A 23,927-nucleotide genomic window follows, 5' to 3' on the forward strand; every position below is an offset into this window, starting at 1 on the left:
CTCCCACACACACTGGCTCTCACTGGGGTACAGCTCCCACACACACTGGCTCTCACTGGGGTACAGTCCCACACACACTGACTCTCACTGGGGTATGGCTCACACACACACTGACTCTCACTGGGGTACAGCTCCCACACACACTGACTCTCACTGGGGTAAAGTCCCACACACACTGACTCTCACTGAGATACAAGGTCCCACGCACACTGAGCGAAAGTGAGGACTGCAGATGCTGTAGATTAGGGTCAAGATTAGAATGGTGCTGGAAAGGCACAGCAGGTCAGGCAGCAAACGATGAGCAGGAAAATCAATGTTTCGGGCAGGAGCCCTTCATCAGGAATCACACTCTCACTGGGGCTTTACCTATATGTTTAGAGTTTACTTGGTGGGGTGAATACACAGTTTGTTGGTGAACTGGGAACCATTGAAATTATTGCAATTTACCTGCTGTGTGATTGTTTGATGAACTAAATGAATGCTTTAATCTTGTGGCAGGAAAGCAGTGCCAACAGGCCGACCCTTGTGCATCCAATCCATGTGCCAATGGAGGTCAATGTGTAGCGTTTGAAGCTCATTACATCTGCAAATGCATAGCTGGATTCCATGGTCCCACGTGCAATCAGGACGTGAATGAATGTGGAGTAAACCCCTCACCCTGTCGCAATGGCGGGACCTGCTTCAACCACATCGGCTCTTACCAGTGCACCTGCCCCCCCGAGTACACTGGCCACAGCTGTGAGAATCTCTACGTGCCATGTTCACCATCACCTTGCCAGAATGGGGGCACCTGTCGGCAGCTCGGAGACGCTCTGTATGACTGTACCTGCCTCCCAGGTGAGTGTCAAAACCCGGGATAAAGGTGCACCAACCATGGCACAGCCTTGGCAGCACATGGCATCAAATCATCAAATCATTCATAACAGAGAGAATAATGGGAGCGAGTTACAGACTGGAATTTATATGGGGGGGGTGGGGGGTGGTGGCTGGTGTTGGTATCCGAGGTGGAGTGTTGTATGTGTTCTATATTGGGCTGTTTTTGAAGAGTGATCTGTTTACAGTTTGAGAGTCTGTGCTGTATTTCGTGAGAGAGGGGAAGCAGTGATAGGGGGAGACGGGCAGTGCACTCATGGATCTGGGATTGTGTTGTTTCATTGAGTTGAGTGAAGCTCTTAATCTTGCAGGAAACATCTGTGCAGCTGGCTCCTGGGCTGTCTCAAGCTGTGAAGCCGGGCACTGGATTGGCAGCAGTGAGAGCTGGGCACTGCACCTGCCCTTCCCTCCCTCACCCACACCCTTCTGCCACTGGGCCCCAGTCTACTCCTTCCCCCATTTCCAGACACCCCTGAGCCATGATGTTGAGTTGTGACTGGGAGAAATGAGAGAACAATGCAGTTGCGAGTGATGTTTGGTTTGAAGTTGAGGCAGCTCTTCAGCAAAGGGGCTGTGTATTGTTTATTTTACAACTTAAAGATTTAGTAAAAGTTGTCATTTATCTATCCAATCACGAAGCTTCATTACATAAGTCTCTTACCTTAAAATATGACTCTTAGTTCAACCTATTCCCATTCTGCACAGAAAGAGATTTTTCATCTGATTTTTCTTAACTCATGCTGGCTGGGTCAGGGTTTATTGCTTGTCTCTAGTTACCCTTGAGAAGGTGGCAGTGGGCTGCTTTCTTGAACTGCTGCAGTCTGTGTGCTGCAGGTAGACCCACAATGCTGTTCAAAAGGGAGTTGCAGGATTTTGAGGAAGACCTGCAGTGATGTCCTGGAGCTGAGATGACTGACCACCAACAACCATAACCGTTTACCTATGTGTCAGGTATGACTCCAACCAGTAGAGAGTTTACCTCGCACCTCCTCCACTTCCACCGCCATCCCCCCCCCACCCAACCCCCAAATGCCCATTGATTCCAGTTTTGCCAGGGCTCCTGAGCCTTGATGTAAAGGGCTGTCACTCTCACCTCACCTCTGGAATTCAGCTCTTTTGTTCATATATGAACCAAGGCTGTGATGAGGTCAGGAGCTCAGTGGAACCCAAACTGTTTGAAGTCTGTCCCATTTAGCACAGGAAGGTGGGACTTCGTTTCCTCAAGGACTGGGCGGTGGCCGCTCTTACTGATGCTGTCATAGACAGATCCATCTGCAGCTGGCAGATTGGTAAGCATGAGGTCAAGTATGAATTTCCCTCTTGTTGGTTCCCTCACCACCTGCTGCAGACCCAATCTGGCAGCTATTTCCTTTAGGACCTGACCAGCTCGATCAGTAGTGTTGCTGCTGAGCCAATCTTGGTGCTGGACATTGAAATCCCCCACCCAGAGTATATTCTGTGCCCTTGCCAGCCTCAGTGCTTCCTCCAAGTATGAATCAGTATTCCTCCAACATAGAGGAATACTGATTCATCAGCTGAGGGAATATGGGTATGTGGTAGTCTGCAGGTGGATTTCTTGTCCATGTTTAAACTGAAACCTTCAGACTTCATGGGATCTGGGGTCAATGTTGAGGACTCCCAGGGTAACTCCATCCCAACTGTATCCTATTATTCCATCTCCCCTGCTGGGACTGTCCTGCTGGTAGGACAGGATATATCCAGAGATGGTGATTGTGGTGGCTGGGACATTGCCTGTGAGGTATGATTCTGTGAGTGTGACTATGTCAGGCTGCTGCCTGCTGAGTCTGTGAAACAGCTCTACCAATTTTGGCACTAGCCTCCAGATGTTAGTGAGGGGGACTTTGCAGGGTCGATAGGGCTGTTTCTGACGTTGTTGTTTCCAGTGCCTAGCATGATGTCAGGTGGTGCATCCAGCTTCATTTTTTTGCTGGGACTTTTTCAAGTGATTAGGTATAACTAAGTGGCTTGCTCCACCATTTCAGAGGGCATTGAGGGGTTAATCAGATTGCTGTGGGTCTGGAGTCACGCATAAGCCAGAACGACTAATGACAGCAGTTTTCCTTCCCTAAAGGACATTAGCAAACTAGATGGGTTTTTACAACTATTAAGAAATAGTTGAAGCACTGGATACTGCAAAGGCTGTGGGCCCCAACAATATTATGGGAGTAGCGCTGAACTAAATTAGTCAAACATAGTTTTTCTTTCACAAAATCATATTCATTCTGTCTGATTGCACTGAAACTTTTCTGAGTGACTGTTACAACCTCCTTATTAATAATTGCCAGATGTTAATTTATCTGGCTTTTAGTTTCCTGTTTTCTGTCTTTGTCATTTCTGGATTAGCAAACTGATATTGGCTACTTTCCAATCTGATGGGACCTTCCCATAATCTAGGGAATTCTTAAAAATGAAAACCAGCTCATCGACTGTCGAATAAAGAGATAGTGATGAACAGCCAGGTAAGTGCAGCAAACTATTTTGGACTAGCCTTCACTGCAAGACGAGTTGAGTTCAGAAGTAGGGATGTCTTACTGCAGTTATCCAAGGCCTTGGTCAGACCATAACTGGAATACTAAACAGTTTTGGTCTCTCTTATCTAAGAAAGGATAAATGCGCATGGACCAGATTTCTGTGCAGAATCAGAATTACTAATTATTAAAAATAAATAGATTCTAGTTACAGGGAAGAATTTATAAATTGTTGACATTTAACTCTAATCCACATATAAACGCCCCCTAGAAACACACATACCTACACAAAAACATATGGTGATATGGGTGGAGGCAAAGATTGGGAAAGCAGTCATGGGGTTATAGAATCATAGAGATGTACTGCACAGAAACAGACCAATTGGTCCAACTCGTCCATGTCAACCAGATATCCTAACCTAATCTAGTCCCATTTGCCAGCACTTGAGCCAAATCCCTCTAAACCTTTCCTATTCATATATCCATCCCAGCCAATTCAGCCTCTCGCTATAGCTCAAACCCTCCACCCCTGGCAACATCCTTGTAAATCTTTCCTGAACCCTTTCAAGTTTCACAAAATCCTTCTGATAGCACCTAGGAGACCAGAATTACATACAATATTCTAATAGTGGCCCAAACAATGTCCTGTAGAACCACAACATGACCTCCCAACTCCTATACACAATGCTCTGACCAATAAACAAAAGCATACCAAATGCCTTCTTCACTATCACCCAGTAGTCCCTGTGTTTTTTTTTAATTCACTCATGGGATGTAGTGTCACTGACTGGGCCCAGCTTTGATAGCCCGTCCCTATTGCCCCTATTGTGGTGGTGGGCTGCTTTCTTGAACCACTGCAGACCATGTGTCAGAGATAGACCCACAATGCCTTTAGGAAGGGAATTCCAAGGACTTTGACTTTGAACCAGCAACAGTGAAGAAATGACAGTATATTTCCAAGTCAGGATGGTGAGTGGCTTGGAGGGGAAACTTGTAGGGGGTGGTGTTCCCATGTGTCTGCTGCTCTTGCCCTTCAAGATGGCAGTGGTCATGTGTTTAGAAGGCATTGGCTGAGAGCTCTTGTTGAACCTTGAAGCCTCCCATATCCTATTGGAAGGATGTTGTGAAACTTGAAAGGGTTCAGAAAAGATTTACAAGGATGTTGCCAGGGTTGGAGGATTTGAGCTACAGGGAGAGGCTGAATAGGTTGGGGTTGTTTTCCCTAGAGCATTGGAGGCTGAGGGAATTTATGTAAACTTAAACCTCTATAAACCTTATAGGGGTTTATAAAGTTATGAGGGGCATGGATAGGAAAAATAGAGATCTTTTCCCTGGGGTGTGGGAGTCCAGAACTAGAGGGCATAGGGTGAGAGGGGAAAGACACAAAAGGGACCTTGGGGCAACATTTTCATGCAAAGCATGGTATGTGTATGGATTGAGCTGCCAGAGGAAATGGTGGAGGCTGGTACAGTTACAGCATTTAAAAAGTATATGGATCAGTATATGAATAGGAAGGGTTTGGAGGGATATGGGCCAAATGCTGGCAAATGGGACTAGGTTAGATTAGGATATCTTGTTGGTATGGACAAGTTGGACTGAAGGATCAGTTTCTGTGCTGTACATCTGTATGACTGTATGACTCTATTTCAACAGCAAAAAGCTTTAGAGGGGTGGGAGAAAGTGAGGAGTGCAGATGCTGGAGATTAGAGTTGAAAAGCTCAGCAGATCAGGCAGCATCCGAGGAGCATAAGCCCTTCATCAGGAATATGGGGGGTGTGAAGGGGGCTAAGAGATAAATAGGAGGGTGGGATAGGGCAAGGTAGCTGGGACGGTGATAGGTAGATGTAGATGGGGAGTGATGGTGATTGGTCGTAAGGGAGAGTGGAATGGATAGGTGGCAAGGAAGATGGACAGGTAGGACAGTTCAAGATGGTGGTGCCAAGTTGGAGAGTGAATCATGGAATGAATGGTCCCTGCAGAATGCCAGTAGGGTTGGGGTGGGAGTTATGGCTGTGGTGGTGGGGTCTGATTGTAGGTGGCGGAAATGGCGGAGGATAATATGTTGTATCTGGAGATTAGTGGGGTGGAAGGTGAAGACCAGGGGGTTATAGAACATTGAATGCAGAACTTTACAGCGCAGTACAGGCCCTTCAGCCCTCGATGCTGCACCGCACTGTGAAACCAATCTGAAGCTGATCTAACCTACACCATTCCATTCTCGTCCATGTGCCTATCTAATGACCATTTAAATGCCCATAAAGTTAGCAAGTGTACAACTGTTACAGGCAGTGCGTTCCACACCCCTACTACTCTCTGACTAAAGAAACTACCTCTGACATCTGTCCTATATGTATCACCCCTCAATTTAAAGTTATGCTCCCTTGTGCTAGCCATCTCCATCCAAGGAAAAAGGCTCTCACTGTCCACCCGATCTAACCCTCTGATTATCATACATGTTCCAATTAAGTCACCTCTCAACCTTCTCTTTAATGAAAACCTTTCCTCATAAGACCTTTCCTCCATACCAAGCAACATCCAAGTAAATCTCCTCTGAACCCTTTTTAAAGCTTCCATATCCTTCCTATAATGCAGTAACCAGAACTGTACGCAACACTCCAAGTGCGGCCACACTAGAGTTTTGTACAGCTGAAGCACGACATCATGGTTATGAAACTCGATCCCTCTACTAACAAAAGCCAATGCACCGTATGCCTTCTTAACAACCCTCACAACCTGGGTTGCAACTTTGAGGGATCTATGTACATGTACACAGAAATCCCTCTGCTCATCTACACTACCAAGGATCTTACCATTAGCCCAGTACTCTTCATTCCTGTTACTCCTTCCAAAGTGAATCACCTCTCACTTGTCTGCATTAAACTCCATTTGCCACCTCTCAGCCCAGCTCTGCAGATTATCTATGTTCCTTTGTAACCTGCAACATCCTTCAGCACTATCCACAACTGTACCAACCCTAATGTCGTCTGCAAATTTAATAACCCATCCTTCTACGCCCAAATCCAGGTAGTTTATAAAAATGACAAACAGCAATGGACCCATAACAGATCCTTGTGGTACATCACTAGTAGCTGAACTTTAGGATGAACATTTCCCATCAATCACTATCCTCTGTCTGCTTTCAGCTAGCCAATTTCTGATCCAAATCATTAAATCGCCCTCAATGCCATGCCTCTGCATTTTGTGCAGTAGCCTACCATGGGGAACCTTATCAAATGCCTTACTGAAATCCATACATACCATATCAACCGCTTTACTCTCATCAGCCTGTTTGGTCACCTTCTCAAAGAACTCAATAAGTTTTGTGAGGCATGACCGACCGTTCACAAAACTGTGTGGATTATCCCTAATCAACATATTCATTATGAGATGATTATAAATCCTTTCTCTTATAACCTTTTCCAACACTTTACCCACAACCAAAGTAAGGATCACTGGTCTGTAATTATCAGGGTTGTCTCTACTCCCCTTCTTGAACAAATGGGAAAACATTTGCTATCCTCCACTCTTCTGGCACTATTCCTATATACAATGATGACATAAAGATCAAAGCCAAAGGCTCGGCAATCTCCTCCCTAGCTTCCCAGAGAATCCTAGGATAAATCCCATCTGGCCCAGGTGATTTATCTATTTTCACACTTTCCAGAATTGCTAACACCTCCTCCTTACGAACCTCAATCCCATCTAGTCTAGTAGCCTGTTTCTCAGTATTCTCTTCGACAACATTGTCTTTTTCCAGTGTGAGTACTGATGAAAAATATTAATATAGCGCTTCCCCTATCTCCTCTGATGCCATGCACAACTTCCCACAACTGTCCTTAATTGGCCCTAATCTTACTCTAATCATTATTTTATCCCTTATATACCTATAGAAAGTTTTAGAGTTTTCCCTAATCCTATCCCCAACAACTTCTCATGTCCCCTACTCACTCATCTTCGCTCTCTCTTTGGGTCTTTCCTGGCTACCTTGTAACTCACAAACGCCCTAACTGAGCCATCACATCTCCTCCTAACATAAGCCTCCTTCGTCTTCTTGACAAGCGATTCAACTTCCTTAGTAAACCACAGCTCCTGCGCTCGACAACTTCCTCCCTGCCTGACAGGTCCAGACCTATAAAGGACACATTGCAACTGTTTCTTGTATAAGCTCCGCATTTTTATTGTGGCCATCTCCTGCAGTTTCCTTCCCCATCCTATGCATCCTAAATCTTGTCTATTTGCATCATAATTGCCTGTCCCCCAGCTGTAGCCCTTCCCCTCTGGTATATACCTATTCCTTTCCATCGCAAAAGTAAACGTAACTGAATTGTAGTCACTATCACCAAAGTGGTCACCTACCTCTGAATCAAACACCTGGCCGGGTTCATTATCCAGTACCAAATCTAATGTGGCTTTGCCCCTTGTTGGCCTGTCTACACACTGTGTCAAAAAACCCTCCCGTACACAATGGACAAAAACTGACCCATCCAAAGTATTTGAACTATAGTATTCCCAAGTTATGTCCATGTTGCAGTTGAAGGAGTGGGGTTCAAGGGTGGAGATGTGGGAAGTGGAGGAGATGCTCTGGAGGGCATTGTTTATCCAGTGGAAGGGGAAATTGCAGTGCTTGAAATAGGAGGACATCTGGGATGTCCTGGTGTGGAATTGCTATTCCTGAGAGCAGGCATGGCAGAGGCAGAGGAATTAGAAGTGAGGGATACTGGTTTTACAGTGTGTGTGTGTTTGTGGGGGGGTGGATTCCAGGTAACTGTCGGATTTGGTGGGTTTGAAGCAGATGTCTGTGTTGAGCTGGTTGCCAGAGATGGAGGTCCAGAAGGGGAGGGAGGTGTTTGAGATGGTCCAGGTGAACTTGAGGTCAGGTGGAAGGTGTTCTTAAATTGAGGAACTGTTCAATCTCCTCGTGGGCACATGGGGTTGCACCGATAGAGTCATCAATGTAGTGAAGGGAAAGATGGGGAATGGTGCCAGTGTAACTGCGGAAGATGGATTGTTCCACGTATCCGACGAAGAGGCAGGCATAGCTGGGGCCCAAGCGTTAGAGGGGTGGTTAGTCATTTGATTGAGGTGGTGTCACCCTCACTGTAAGAGATATTTGTGCTGCCTCTGGATTGGTCATGGGGAATTGATTGGCAGCAGGGCGTGGAGGATGGGAACTGGACCAGGGATAGTGCAGGCAGCTAGCAGTGATGCACACAGGGTTGAATAGTCTGCCAGGCACCAAGCAACCTAATGGCCAAGGGGAGGATGCAGGGCTGTGATAAAAAGAAGTGAAGGCCAAGCAATTTTGGGAACTGGAGTTGATCGCCAGGTGAGAGGGGTCTGCATTCCAACCGATATCTGTCTCACACAGAGTTAGAACACTCTGTGACACAGGAGTCTTACTGCTCTGGTTCTCTTGTTGGCACACGACTGACTCACCCACCACGTCTGCAATGTCTTCAGCTCTGCTTCAATGAATATTTTACTGCCATCCTAATTAGCTCAGTTAACTCACTCCACATCCTTTTACACCCACACCCTCTCCATTAGGGACTCCCCAGTTCCAACATTCTCACCCTTGTTTTCAAATCCCTCACTGGCCTCACACTCCTCCCTATCTCTGTAACCTCCTCCAGCCACTACACTCCCTCTTATCTCTGTCATTGCTTCCAGTCCCTATATCCCTCCCTATCTCTGTAACCCCCCCTCCAGCCCTGACATCCCCTCCCTATCTCTGTCACCCCCTCCAGCCCCTACACCCCTCCCTATCTCTGTAACCTCCTCCAGTTCCTATGCCCCTCCCTATTCTGTACCTCCTCCAGTCCCTACACCCCTCCCTATCTCTGTAATCCTCTCTAGCCCCTTACACCCCCTCCCTATCTCTGTAATCCTCTCCAGCCCCGTCACCCCTCCCTATCTCTGTAACCTCCTCCAGTCTTGGTACCCCTCCCTATCTCTGTCATCTTCAACAGTCCCTATACACCTCGCAATCTCCTCCATCCCCGATAACCCTCCCTATCTCTGTCACCTCCTCCAGCCCCGACACCCCTCCCTCTCTGTGTCTCCGACTCTAGCCCTCTATATCCCTCTCTATCTCTGTCACCTCCTCCAGAATCACAATCCTCTGAGATCTCTGCTCTCCTCCAATTCCTGCCTCTCAAACATAAATGAGGAGGTGATGGCGTTGTGGTATTATCACTAGACTACTAATCCAGAAATTGAAGTAATATTATGGGGAACCTGGATTCAAATCCCACCATGATAGCTGGTGGAATTTCAAATCAATAAAAATCTAGAATTAAGAGTTTAATGATGACCATGCATTTACTATTGTACTGTCAATTGTCATTAAGAACCCACCTGCTTCACTCATGTCCTTTAGGGAAAGAAACTGCCATCCTTACCTGGTCTGGTATACATATGGCTCTAGATCCAAAACAATGTAGTTGACTTTTTTAAGTCAATTAGTGATGGGCAATAAATTCTGTCTTAGCCAGTGATGACCTTAGCAGTGGGCAGCACGGTGGCTCAGTGGTTAGCACTGTTGCCTCACACTGCCAGGGTTCGATTCCAGCCTTGAGCGACTGTGTTGAGTTTGCACTTTCTCCCCCTGTGTGGGTTTCTCCTAGGTGCTCCACTTTCCTCCTATAGTCCAAAGATGTGCAGGTCAGGTGAATTGGCCACGCTAAATTGCCCGTAGTGTTCAGGGATGTATAGCTTAGGTGTATTAGTCAGGAAAAAGTCGGGTAATGGGTCTGGGTGGGATACTTTTCGAAGGGGCGGTGTGGACTTGTTGGGCCGAAGGGCCTGTTTCCACACTGTAGGAATTCTAATTCTAATTCATCCTGCGAATGAATATGGGGAAAAAGCCCTTGGATTCCCATTGGTGATTGTGCCTTCAGCTGTTTCAGCCTCATGTTCTGGAGTTCCTCCGAAACCTCTCTGCCTCTTTTTAAGATGCTGCTATCCCAAAGTATTTGATGGTGTTAAAGCTGCTACATAAATCCAGATTGAAGTTGGTGAGCTGTTCCTGTATCCAACTGAAGGAAATCTGCTTTCCTGGAGCTGGCAGTTTTATTTCACAGAGCAGGAGAGGGGCTTGTTGTTGTTCTAGTGGGGCATGAGGGACGGACAGAGGGTCAAGTAATGGCCCCTCAGGGCCTAGAATGAAGGATAGGATGTTAAAATCCAAGCTGGGCCATTCATGAAGCAGTTCATCACTTATGTGGAAATCTGGGACTCTCTCATCCCGAAACATCTGCATGACTGAGTAGGAGAGATGGGGCAGTTGTGGGGGTGGGGTTCGAGAGTGTTGTGCTGGAAAAGCACAGCCTTTCAGGCAGCATCTGAGGAGTGGGAAAGTTGACCGCTTTGGGCAAGAGCTGAGAATGTAATAGGTAGATGAAGGTGAGAGGAGGGTGGAGCGGATAGATGGAAAAGACGATGGACAGGTCACGAGGGGGGTGCCGAGTTGGGGGCTTGGGAACAGGATAAAGTGGGGGGAGGGGAAATGAGGAAATTGGTGAAATCCACATTAATCCTGGGGGGTTACAGGGTCCCAAGGTGGAAGATGAGGTGTTCTTCCTCCAGGCATCAGGTGGTTAGGGTTTCGTATTGGAGGAGGCCCAGGATCTGCATGTCCTTGGCGGAGTGGGAGGAGAAGTTGAAGTGTTCAGCCACAGATCGGTGGGGTTGGTTGATGCAGATATCCCAGAAATGTTCTCAGAAACAATCCACAAGTTGGCGCCCTGTCTCCCCGATGTAGAGGAGACCACATCGGGTGCAACGGATACAGTAGCTGACATTGGTGGAGATACAGGTATTCTCTTGGAAGTGGAAGGATTCTTTAGCGCCTCGGACAGAGGTGAGGGGGGAGTTGTGGCCACAGGCTTTGTACTTCCTGTGGTGGCAGGGGAAGATGCCAGGAGTGGGGTGAGGGCTGGTGGCGGGGGGGGGGGGGGGGCTGCTGTGGAACTGACCAACTGACGGAGGGAATGGTCGGGAGGGGAATATATCCCTACTGGTGAGGTCTGTGGCAGAAGTGGCAGAGGAGGATGCGATGTATACGGAGGTTGGTGGGGTGAAAGCATGGAGGAAATGGTCTCTCCGGAACGCTGATAGGGGTGGTTTGGAAATGAGCTGGAACAGGTCTGAAGGGCTGAATGGCCTCCTCTGATGCTACATGCCCAGGAAGAGAATGAGTTAGGACTCATACATTTAATGGTAAGGTCCTAGGGAGTGTTGCTGAACAAAGAGACCTTGGAGTGCAGGTTCATAGCTCCTTGAAAGTGGAGTCGCAGATAGATAGGATAGTGAAGAAGGCGTTTGGTATGCTTTCCTTTATTGGTCAGAGTATTGAGTACAGGAGTTGGGAGGTCATGTTGCGGCTTTACAGAACATTGGTTAGGCCACTGTTGGAATATTGCGTGCAATTCTGGTCTCCTTCCTATCGGGAAAGTTGTGAAACTTGAAAGGGTTCAGAAGAGATTTACAAGGATGTTGCCAGGGTTGGAGGATTTGAGCTATTTGGAGAGGCTGAACAGGCTGGGGCTGTTTTCCCTGGAGCATCGAAGGCTGAGGGGTGACCATATAGAGATTTACAAAATTATGAGGAGCATGGAAAGGTAAATTGGCAAAGTCTTTTCCCTGGGGTGGGGGAGTCCAGAACTAGAGGGCATAGGTTTAGGGTGACAGGGGAAAGATATAAAAGAGACCTACGGGGCAACCTTTTCACACAGAGGGTGGTACGTGTATGGAATGAGCTGCCAGAGGAAGTGGCTGAGGATGGTACAATTACAACATTTAAGAGGCGTTTGGATGGGTATATGAATAGGAAGGGTTTGGAGGGATATGGGCTGGGTGCTGGCAGGTGGGACTAGATTGGGTTGGGATATCTGGTCAGCATGGATGGGTTGGACCGAAGAGTCTGTTTCCATGCTGTACATCTCTATGACTCTATGTGAAAAATGAGAGACTATCTGAGTGAGAACCAGAACGGGGCAGGGGGTGGGTTGGAGGGGTAATTGTTGTAGATAGGGGATGGGAGTGTGGAGGTGGTGGAGAATTGGTGGAGAGGGAGAGAGTGGATGGGGGGGAGAGAGAGATTGGAGAAAGAGAGAGAGAGATGGGGTGAGAGAGTAGGGAGGGGTAGGGAAGGGGAGATTGAGAAAGAGATGGAGAGAGAGAAAAGTGAAAGGAGAGACAAGGGGAGAGAGTGAAGAGAATGGTTGGGGGAGAGAGGGGAGAGTGAGGCAGAGGAAGGAGGGTGGGGCAAGGAGAGATAGAAGTGGAAGGGGGAAGGTGCAGATTTGGATTACACCAGGTCACAACGATTAGAGTTTTGAAACATTGCAATCAAAACTTAAATATAAAAATCACAGGAAGCCTGGGGTTTGACAATTTAACTTCCTGTTTCTCAGTGCTTTGAAGGTGCAGCTTCCTGCTAACAGCGTTTAACCAAAATTAGTAATCCCTCACAAACACACTTATGTTCTGGTTTTAAACAAAAAAAACCTCTTAATGTTTAATATCATAAACTAGCTGTTTTTGAGAAACCCGCTTGTTTCTGAGTTGAGGAAAGTTCTGGAATTTCTCACTAATGTGCGTGAGCAGAGGTGAAGCCTCAGGAACCAGCTGTGTAGTTGGCCAAGCCCCTACTTCCTTATCATATTCCTGGCTCTGTCTGATTCTAACTTTAAACACAAACACGGCGAAATCATTCTGGAAACTGCCATAAATTTATGACCAGTGAGTCCAGCTCTGGGAGAGAAAAATTTGAGTTAAATCGAGGCTAATCAAGACCACATGAATCTGCACTTTTCCTCATGGCAAATCATTTTGTTAATTCATTCTGCTGCTGGCAAGGCCCACTTTTTATTGTCCATGTAATTGAATGTCAAGGAGCCACCTGAACCAGTTCATCATATTGGGCAGAACTCACATGCCCAGGCTGGGTAGAGATGGCTGGCTTCCTCCCTTAAAGAGCACCAAAAACCCACTTGGAATTCGATGAATGGGTAATACCCTGACCTTGTCCTGTTCCAGAAAAATGAGCACAATTTGATTCTGTGAAAGGGCTGCATTGCCAGAGTTGCCATCTTTTAAATGTGAGATTGGAGCAAGTGAGGCTTTATGACACAGCATGTCACTGGGCATAAATAGTACAATGTGGGTGGGGTTGAGAGAAATAGAGAAACTCAGAGCACGAGGTAGGAGCCTGCAGTCTCACTAGTTTCAAACCCATCCTTGAGGAGAGTGAGGAGAACCTGTCTCCATGCTCGTTAAAGGGATCTCAGTGAGATGTCTAAAACACCATGAGGCTTTGACAGAGCCAATCCTGAGAGACTGTGTCCCCTGCATGCCAGGCTACATGGTGGTGGGGGAGGCGAAACAGTCTCAGGAAAAGGGTGAAACATTTTGGACTGAGCGATGGAGCAATGTTTTCAAGGAGGGGGTGAGACCTTGGAATTCACTGGTTGAGAAGCAGTGGGTCTCTGTCTCTGATTGAGGTCAAGATCAAGATCAATCAGTAACTGATATGGCGAGTTGGCCACATAGTGAGGGAGGACTAAAAGATCAGCTATGATCATAATGAATGAGAGAGTCAGTTCAAGGGGCCATATGGCCTCCTTCTCCTCTGATGTATGTTTTTGTGTAAAATTAGGGGCTCATCTGTCTGAGCAAGGCAGTCATATCTAATGGAGAAATCAGGAACATGCTCCAATAGGGAGTGGTTGAGGTAATCATACTAAGGGGAAGCTGGATATACTAAGGGGGAAAGGGATAGAAGGAAAGGGTATGAAGAGGTGATGAGAGAAGGCTCATGTGAAGCCCAGAGCAGATGGGCTGAAAGGCCTGTTTCTGAGCTGCCAATTCAATCTGATAGATTACATTTTTTTACATTACATTACAGTGTGGAAACAGGCCCTTCGGCCCAACAAGTCCACACCGACCCGCCGAAGCATAACCCACCCATACCCCTACATTTACCCCTTACCTAACACTACAGGCAATTTAGCATAGCCAATTCACCTGACCTGCACATCTTTGGACTGTGGGAGGAAACCGGAGCACCCGGAGGAAACCCACGCAGACACGGGGAGAATGTGCAAACTCCACACAGTCAGTCGCCTGAGGCGGGACGATACTCATCCGAGTCTAGGGAAGGTCATGATTTAACCCAATGAGGAGCTGGAACATGACCTGGTTTGTCACAGTATCCCAGATTTAATAGTTTTCTCTTTATTCCAGGGTTTTCTGGACAGCACTGTGAGGTGAATGTGGACGATTGTGCTGAACATCACTGTCAGAACAAAGGCCTGTGTGTGGACGGTGTGAACACCTACAATTGCCAGTGTCCACCAGAGTGGACAGGTAAATGCTCGGTATTACTGTTCCTGAATGCCCCACTGCCAACATCCAGGGGTTGCTATTGTCCAGACACTGATCTGGACCATCTATATAAATACTGTGGCTATGTGCGAAGGTCAAAGGTTAGGAATACTGCAGTGAGCAACTCACCTCCTGACTCCCCAAGTCCGTCCACCATCTACAAGGCACAAGTCAGGCGTGTGACAGAACACTGCCCGTTTGCCTGGATGGGGGCAGCCCCAACAACATTCAGACAGCTCGACACATTCCAGGACAAAGCAGCCCACTTGATGGGCATCAAATCCACACACGTCCACTCCCTCCACCACTGACAGCAGCAGCAGTGTGTACTAGCTATAAGATGCATTGCAGAAATTCAGTAATGTTCCTTGGACAGACCTTCCAAACCCATGAGCACTTCCAATTAGAAGGACAAGAGAAGCAGATATACAGGGCAACACCAACCCCTGCACATTCCCCTCCAAGTGACTCACCATTCTGACTTGGGAATATATTGCTGTTTCCTCACTGTCCCTGGAAGTCCCTCCCTAAATGCATTGTGGGTCTACCTACACCACGTGGTCTGCAGCAGTTCAAGAAGGGCAGCTCACCACCACCTTCTCAAGGGGCAACTAGGGACAGGTAATAAATGCTGGCCAAGCCAATGACACTCAAATATCACAAAAATGAATTTTAAGAAATCACAGAAGATGTATAGAAACCTGTAGCATGGAGGGAAGTTTCTGAGCAAACCGTATCCACTACCTCCCAGCAAGGCCCCATTTAATCCACCCTTCCCGGCCCTTGCTCCTGTAATTTATTGCTCTTAAGTGAATATCCAATAGTCACTTAAATATGATGAGGGTTTCCACCCTGGTGAACCTGTCTAGCAGTGAGCTCCAGAACCACTATTAGCCTCTATGTAGACACAGCTCATCTGAGAAGCGACCTCTTTGGCCTAGCTTTTGGTCACCTGTCTTATGTTACAGAATCTTAGAATTATTACATGTGCAGTGGTAGGCCATTCAGCCCATAATGCCAACACTGATGGTGAGAGGGGAAAGTTCTCAAAGGGACCTAAGGTGCAATCTTTTCATGCAAATGGTGATGCATGTATGGAATGAGCTGGTGGAGGCTGATATAATTACAACATTTAAAGGCATCTGGATGGGTACATGAATAAGAAGTGTTTAGTAGGATATGGGCCAAGTGCTGGCAAATAGGACTAGATTAACTTAGGATATCTGGACCAAAAGGCCTGTTTCCATGTTTACATTTCTGTGACTCTATGACTCTCCAAACCAGCAGTATTACCTCGTGTCAATCTCCTGCTTTGTCCCCATAGCCCTGCACACTATTTCAACCCAAATAATCACCCAATGCCCTGTGAAGCATCTTTGGGATGATTTAATGTTTGCAGGGTTGCTATATGAATGCAGTCAACTTTGCTGCGATCTGTGTTACCCAAATTGAAAAGGGTAGGCACCTAGCTGCTTTTGATCCTGGTGACATTCTTTTCATACTGAGTGCTGACCCCCCTCACAAGGGGGTCCTGGCGCAAATCCAGCAATGGGAGTGAGATATGCGCCCATGGCACCATCCATCACAGTCTTCACCTGAACTTCCCACTGGATGGACAAGGCAGTGATTGGTGTGGGGGGGGGGTGTTGGGCTTCAGAGGGTGGGGAGTTGGGGTTTGGAAGGTGGGTCAAAGGGTTTGGAGGGTGGGGTGAGGGGGTGAAATGGAACTCTGGTTAGCCCTGTGCCAGAGCCCATTGCTCCACAACTTTTCCTAGCCCAAGGTGGAGGTGACAGATATCTGATGGCCATTCCCTTCACACCCTCGATCTCTGGCTGGTGAAGATAATTGTGAGGAGCAGGTGGGATGGAGGCTGAGGATTATTTGAGGTTTGTGTTGCTGGAACAGCGCAGCAGGTCAGACAGCATCCAGGGAACAGGAGAATCGACGTTTCGGGCATAAGCCCTTCTTCAGGAAGCCCTCCTGAAGAAAGGCTTATGCCCGAAACGTCGATTCTCCTGTTCCCTGGATGCTGCCTGACCTGCTGCGCTGTTCCAGCAACACATTTTCAGCTCTGATCTCCAGCATCTGCAGACCTCACTTTCTCCTTATTTGAGGTTTGGTCTGTTTCCTGCCTCCAGGTCAGTTTTGTACGGAGGATGTGGACGAATGCCAGCTACAGCCCAATGCCTGTCAGAATGGAGGCACCTGCCATAACACGAATGGGGGCTATAACTGCGTCTGTGTCAATGGCTGGACAGGAGATGATTGCAGTGAGAACATCGATGACTGTGCCATTGCAGCCTGCTACAGTGGGGCCACGTGCCACGATCGTGTCGCCTCCTTCTACTGCGAGTGTCCCCATGGCAGGACCGGTAAAAGTCTGAGAGGGCACTGCCTCTGACCTTTCACTTCCTGTGACCTTTCACCCCCTCTGAGCTCTCAATACCACTAACGTTTCACCGCCTCTTGCCTCCCACCCTCTCTGCCCTTTCACCCCCTCTTGCCTTCCACACCCTCTGACCATCCATGCCCCCTGACCTTCCACGCCTTCTGAACGCCCACGCTCTCTGACCTTCCAACCCCTTTGACCTTCCACCCCCTTTGATCTTCCATGCCCTCTGACCTTCCAACCACTTTGATCTTCCCTACCCTCTGACCTTCCAACTCCTTTGACCTTCCATCTCCTCTGACCTTGCATGCCCTCCGACCTTGCATGCCCTCTGACCTCCCAACCCCTTTCACCTTCCATCTCCTTTGACCTTCCACCATCTCCTATCTTCCACCCCCTCTGACCTTCCACCCCCTGTGAACTTGCACCCCCTCCGACCTGCCACCCCCTCCGACCTGCCACTCCCTCTGACCTACCACCCTACTCTGGCCTTCCACACGCTCTGGCTTTTCCCTGCCACTAACCTTTCACCCCTCTGATGTTTCACCTCCTCCAACCTTTCACCAGAATTAACCTTTCACACTGATGTGTAAATGTGGAATATTATGTTTTGATTGTATGATGTAGGAATAAGTATCACAGAGGGATCCATGGAGACAGATGCACAAGTCACTGAAAATAGCAGCACAGGTTAATATAGCATGAAAAAATACACAAATGCTGGGATTAAGGGCTGTGTGTTGTCAGGGTCATGTCCCTCCTGCAGGTCCAGGTTCAAACCCCACCTCAGGATGGGATGGTCACAGAGCATATTTCAACTGGTTCATTTAGAAACATCAAACACTGAACTGCTTTCCTCAGGGACGGAACTGAAAAGCAGAGAAGTTCCATTATACTGCTGATGAACCTGGAGTTTGCTCTGTAGGTAATGGAAGGAATGGAGAAAATCAAGAAAGGATTTACAACAACTGGCACCGAGAGGTGACAACTGTTGTGGGGCAGGGGGGAATGTCTAAACAGAATGGGCCTCCTTTCCATCTAAAGAACAGGAAGCTTGCAGTTGACTGGATAGGGCGGTCTTGGAAATTGGGCAGCACTGTTGCTCAGTGGTCAGCACTGTTGCCTCACAGCACAAGGGACCAGGATTTGATTCCAGCTTTGGGCAACTGTCTGTGTGGAGTTTGCACACTCTCCCCGGGTCTTTGTGAGTTTCCTCTGAGTGCTCTGGTTTCCTCCCACTGTCCAAAGATGTGCAGGTGAGGTGAAGTGGCTGTGCTAAATTACCCATAGTCTTCAGGGATGTTAAAGTTCAGTCTATTAGTCAGGGGTAAATACAGGGTAGGGGAAATGGGTGTGGGAGGGTAACTATTGGGAGGGTCAGCGTGGACTATTTGGGCTGAAGGGCCTGTTTCCACAGTCCTCTGATTCAAAAAAAAGGAACAGTGCTGAGGGGGAGCCGCACTGTCGGAGGGTCAGTGCTGAGGGAGTGCCGCACTGTCGGGGGGTCAGTGCTGAGGGAGTGCCGCACTGTCAGAGGGTCAGTGCTGAGGAAGTGCCACACTGTCAGAGGGTCAGTGCTGAGGGAGTGGGCACTGTCGGAGTGTCAGTGCTGAGGGAGTGCCGCACTGTCGGAGGGTCAGTGCTGAGGGAGTAGGAGTTGAAACTTTATTGCTGGAACAGCACAGCAGGTCAGGCAGCATCCAGGGAACAGGAGATTCGACGTTTCGGGCACAGGCCCTTCTTCAGGAAATGAAGAAGGGCCTGTGCCCGAAACGTCGAATCTCCTGTTCCCTGGATGCTGCCTGACCTGCTGTGCTGTTCCAGCAATAAAGTTTCAACTTTGATCTCCAGCATCTGCAGACCTCACTTTCTCCCCGCTGAGGGAGTAGGCACTGTCGGAGGGTCAGTGCTGAGGGAGTGCCGCACTGTCGGAGGGTCAGTACTGAGGGGGTGCCACACTGTCCGAGGGTCAGTGCTGAGGGAGTGCCGCACTGTCGGAGGGTCAGTGCTGAGGGAGTGGGCACTGTCGGAGTGTCAGTGCTGAGGGAGTGCCGCACTGTCGGAGGGTCAGTGCTGAGGGAGTAGGCACTGTCGGAGGGTCAGTGCTGAGGGAGTGCCGCACTGTCGGAGGGTCAGTGCTGAGGGAGTAGGCACTGTCGGAGGGTCAGTGCTGACAGATTGCCGTGTTTTTGGAGTTTCAAAAAAAAGGGCAGTTGTACCGAAGATGCTTCTCCCTGTGGTGGATACAAGATGATGTTGCCACATTCAGTGCAGTGCATCAACATTTCAGAGCAGCTTAGGTGGTCAGTATTGGAAAGGGAATTAAGGAGCAGGGTGAGTAAATGGAATCGAGGAGTGCAGGGGAAATAAACTGGAGGACAGACTGGATGTCCTGTTTGTGAGCAGCCTTTTTCTCTGTTAATCATGACCCTGTTAACTTTGTTGCTCAGGGTTGCTGTGTCACCTCGACGACGCTTGTATTAGTAATCCCTGCCATGAGGAGGCAAACTGCAGTACAAATCCTGTCAACGGCAAAGCCATCTGCACGTGTCCAGTCGGATTCTCGGGGGCTTCCTGCAAGCAGGATGATGATGAATGCTCTCTGGGTAACAGCAACTAACTCCATGCCACCTCTTCTTTCTTTTACCTCTTAACCACCTCCCTCAGGGCATTGGGTAACACTACTTCTGAGTCAGAAAGATCAGTCCACGGACATGAGGCTAACATGCTCAGTGCAGTATTGAGGGAGTGCCGCACTGTCAGAGGGTCAGTGCTGAGGGAGTGCCGCACTGTCGGAGGGTCAGTGCTGAGGGAGTGCCGCACTGTCGGAGGGTCAGTGCTGAGGGAGTAGGCACTGTCGGAGGGTCAGTGCTGAGGGAGAGCCGCACTGTCGGAGGGTCAGTGCTGAGGGAGTGGGCACTGTCGGAGCGTCAGTGCTGAGGGAGTGCTGCACTGTCGGAGGGTCAGTGCTGAGGGAGAGCCGCACTGTCGGAGCGTCAGTGCTGAGGGAGTGGGCACTGTCGGAGTGTCAGTGCTGAGGGAGAGCCGCACTGTCGGAGTGTCAGTGCTGAGGGAGTGCCGCACTGTCGGAGGGTCAGTGCTGAGGGAGCACCGCACTGTCGGAGCGTCAGTGCTGAGGGAGTGGGCACTGTCGGAGCGTCAGTGCTGAGGGAGTGCCACACTGTGGAAGGGTCAGTGCTGAGGGAGCGCCGCACTGTCGAAGGGTCAGTACTGAGGGAGTGCCGCACTGTCGGAGGGTCAGTGCTGAGGGAGTGCCGCACTGTCGGGGGGGTGAGTGCTGAGGGAGCGCCGCACTGTCGGAGGGTCAGTGCTGAGGGAGCGCCGCACTGTCGGGGGGGTCAGTGCTGAGGGAGTGCTGCACTGTCGGAGGGTCAGTGCTGAGGGAGTGCCGCACTGTCGGAGGGTCAGTACTGAGGGAGTGCCGCACTGTCGGAGGGTCAGTGCTGAGGGAGTGCCGCACTGTCGGGGGGGTCAGTGCTGAGGGTGTGCCGCACTGTCGGAGGGTCAGTGCTGAGGGTATGCCACATTGTGAGTGAGAGTGTTTATAATGCGCGTTTTGTTAACATAATTTCACTGTAATGCAATTGACGAATTGCAGACACTGTTTCTAAAGCCCGGACGTTTAAAGCATGTATTGGTTATAACACGATTCCAATCCCATTAACTTAAATGGTGTTGCCATTACATGATTTTCTTATAACACGGGATTGCATGAGAATGGAACTACCGTGTTATGGCAGAACTGACTAGCTGCCTGTTTCGATTCGTTTGTAATTCCCTTTTCTATCTCTCTTTCCTACAGGGTCCAATCCGTGTGAGCATTCAGGGAAGTGTGTGAACACCCTGGGATCTTTCAAGTGTCTGTGCCAGCCCGGTTACCATGGACCTCGCTGTGAGCTGGACATTAATGAATGTATGTCCAGCCCCTGCCACAATGATGCCACCTGCCTCGACCTGATTGGAAAATTCCAGTGCATCTGCATGTCTGGTAGGTCCTGAGTCCAATGGGGTTGAGGAGGTGGTCACAAACAGAGTTCAAAGGTTATTCTGGAGTGAGAGGGGAGTAAGGACTGGACAGGGGACCAACCACCCTCCCCCAAGCGTCAGTATTGGGACCACAGCTCTCTCTAATGTGTACGCGTAACCTGCATTTGTGTTTCCAGGACAGTGTTTCAAAATTGACAGTGTGGGATGAAACTGGGAAAAGTAGTTAACCAGGAGGGGACAGTCCGAGGCTACAGGAGGAGGCAGACAGACTGGAAAATGGCAAGACCCATGGCTGTCCCACAGGCCAAGATAGGATGCTGGATGAGGCAGTCCCTCGCCACTTTCAGATTACTTTGTTTGAAGGACATGAGAAGTCATACCTCTTGTCTCCCTATGACTCCAGTCCCTTAGAGAAACATAGAGAATAGGAGCAGGTTTTGGCCTTTCGGTCCTCAAGTCTGCTCCACCATTCAACATGATCATGGCTGATCATCGAGGTCAATGCCTTAATCCTGTCCTCCCCCATATTCCTCAATGCCTTTAATTACAAGACTATATTTACCTCCTGTGTGATAACACAGAATGATTTTGCCTCAACCACTTTCTATAACAGAGAATTTCACAAGCTCACCATTCTCTGAAAGAAGAAATTTCTACTTGTCTCAGTCCTAAAAGGTTTGTCCCTTATCCTTAAACTATGATCCTTTGTTCTGGATTTTCTCCCACCATCAGAAACATTCTTCCTGCATCTAACCTGTCTAGTCCTGTTAGAATTTTATAGGTTTTTAATGAGATTCCCCCTCATCATTCTAAAGTCCAGTGAATACAATCCTAACAACTCAGTCCTTCCTCATATGTCAGTTCTGCTGTCCCAGGAATCAATTTGGTTAAGCCCATACTCTGTGAAATGCCTCCATGTGTGTCAGAGCATTGAGTGTTGATCAGTAAGGAGCTGAGTTACATTATCCTGACTGGACGATGATCAAACCAAGCAGTTTCAGATGTGTCAAGCATTTGCTCGGGTCTATGGAGAGAAATGATCTCCTCTGGTGGGGGGGTGCTGATGCTGGGGGAAGGGTATGTGGAGTCCAGAACAAGGGGGCAAAGCCTTAGTAGTTATGTTGGATCATTCAGGGGGTGATGTTCCTCACACAGATGGGGGTAAATGGAAATCTAGAACTGCCCCCTCCTTCCCTCTGCTGCACCATCTACATCACTCCTTGATGAAGCTGGTGTTACATTGATTCAAGAATGAGATTGATTGTTGTTGTCTCTTCATAAAGGCGATTATTAGTTGCCTACAGAGGTAGGCAGAGGGTGAATTGAGATACAGATTGATGCTTGTCATGTTGAGGGGTTCGACCAACTGTGAGAAATGTGATTTATTTTGTGTGTATCGTATTTTCTGAGGCACCAAAGGGAGAATTGCAAACCTGGTATTTTGTGAATAAATTGCTTATTTAGAGATGAGAAATGACTTCTTGTCCTTGTCCCTCACCTCAAAAACAGAAGAAACTCCCCATCCCTCTCCAAACTCTGGATGAAGCCATGGACTTTATAGTATTACAACACGAGGGAGTTTACCTTTCCACTGCCCTACCTGTATAAACCAGCATGGATACTTGAAATGGATGGGAATGGTTAATTCTGTGTGTCTTACATTTGCAGGATATGAGGGAGTCTTCTGCGAAATTGATATTGATGAATGTGCCAGTAATCCGTGCTTAAACAAGGGTAACTGCGTCGACAAAATCAATAAGTTTGAGTGCGAATGCCCCTCAGGTAGGTGCCAATGTTCAATAAACCTTCACCCTTTTACCTGAGTTCTCTGAGCCAGTCCTGTTATTAATCCCAGCCTGCAGGCAGGCTTTACTGACCAAGACACGGCCTACACTCACTCACATCCCACAGCCTCTGGGATCATCCGTCTGAAGTCAGAATTATTCACGGCAACTGAAATCTCAGAAAGTGAATAGAACACTAAAAAAATCAAAGTAATTTGTGTCTCAGGTAAAATACTCAGTTCCAGCAAGAATATGATTGGAACCTTTGGACACAAATTTTCTGGCTGCATTAGCACTCATAGAGTCATACAGCATGGAAACAGATCCTTTGGTCCAACTAGTCCACACCGACCAGGTTTTTGAAACTAAACTAATCCCACTTGCCTGTGTTTTGGCCTACATTGCTCCAAATCTTTCCTATTCATGAACTATTCCAAATATATTTTAAACGTTGTAACTGTACCTGCATCAACCACTTTCTCTGGTAGTTCATTCCACACGTGAACCACTCTACATAAAAAAGGTTGCCCTCATGTCTTTTTTAAAACTTTCTCCTCTCACCTTAAAAATATGCCCCTTTGTTTTAAAGTCCCCATCCAAGGGAAAAGACCCTTGCCATTCACATTATTTATGCCACTCATGATTTGATAATGCTCTATAAGGTCACTCCACAGTCTTCTACGCTCCAATGAAAAATATCTCAGTCTATTTTTATCACGTAAACCCTCCATTCCCAGTAACATCCTGGTAGATCTTTTTTGAACCCTCTCCAATTTGATAAGATATTTCCTCTCGGAGGGTGACCAGAATTGGACACTGTCCTCCAGAAGGGGCCTCACCATGTTTTATACAACCTCAACATGACGTCCCAACTCTTATACTCAGGTCTGATCAATGAAGGCAAGTTTGATAAATGGCTTCTTAACCACAATGTCTACATGTGACGCAAATTTCAAAGAATTATGTACATGAACTCCTCGGCCTCTTTGCTCTAC

The 23,927-nt window shown here is 48.1% G+C and overlaps 1 protein-coding gene across 2 annotated transcripts in view; it reads left to right on the forward strand.

The window, feature by feature from the left end:
• Positions 1-23,927, forward strand: part of notch1b (notch receptor 1b) — a 112,183-nt gene that overhangs the window by 36,821 nt on the left and 51,435 nt on the right. Inside the window, exons 4-9 of one of the 2 annotated variants that reach the window (XM_087998156.1) lie at positions 499-837; positions 14,610-14,732; positions 16,890-17,123; positions 19,591-19,746; positions 20,964-21,149; positions 22,817-22,930. In XM_087998156.1, coding sequence (XP_087854282.1) covers positions 499-837; positions 14,610-14,732; positions 16,890-17,123; positions 19,591-19,746; positions 20,964-21,149; positions 22,817-22,930 — 1,152 coding nt within the window. Of the gene's footprint in view, positions 1-498; positions 838-14,609; positions 14,733-16,889; positions 17,124-17,143; positions 17,831-19,590; positions 19,747-20,963; positions 21,150-22,816; positions 22,931-23,927 lie in introns of those variants that run through there. The other variant, XM_087998157.1, reaches the window with a different exon arrangement.

This window comes from Chiloscyllium plagiosum, unplaced genomic scaffold, assembly GCF_037043375.1.
Source record: "Chiloscyllium plagiosum isolate Xiang-an unplaced genomic scaffold, Cpla_swu_hap1 HiC_scaffold_21, whole genome shotgun sequence".
NCBI lineage: Eukaryota > Metazoa > Chordata > Chondrichthyes > Orectolobiformes > Hemiscylliidae > Chiloscyllium > Chiloscyllium plagiosum.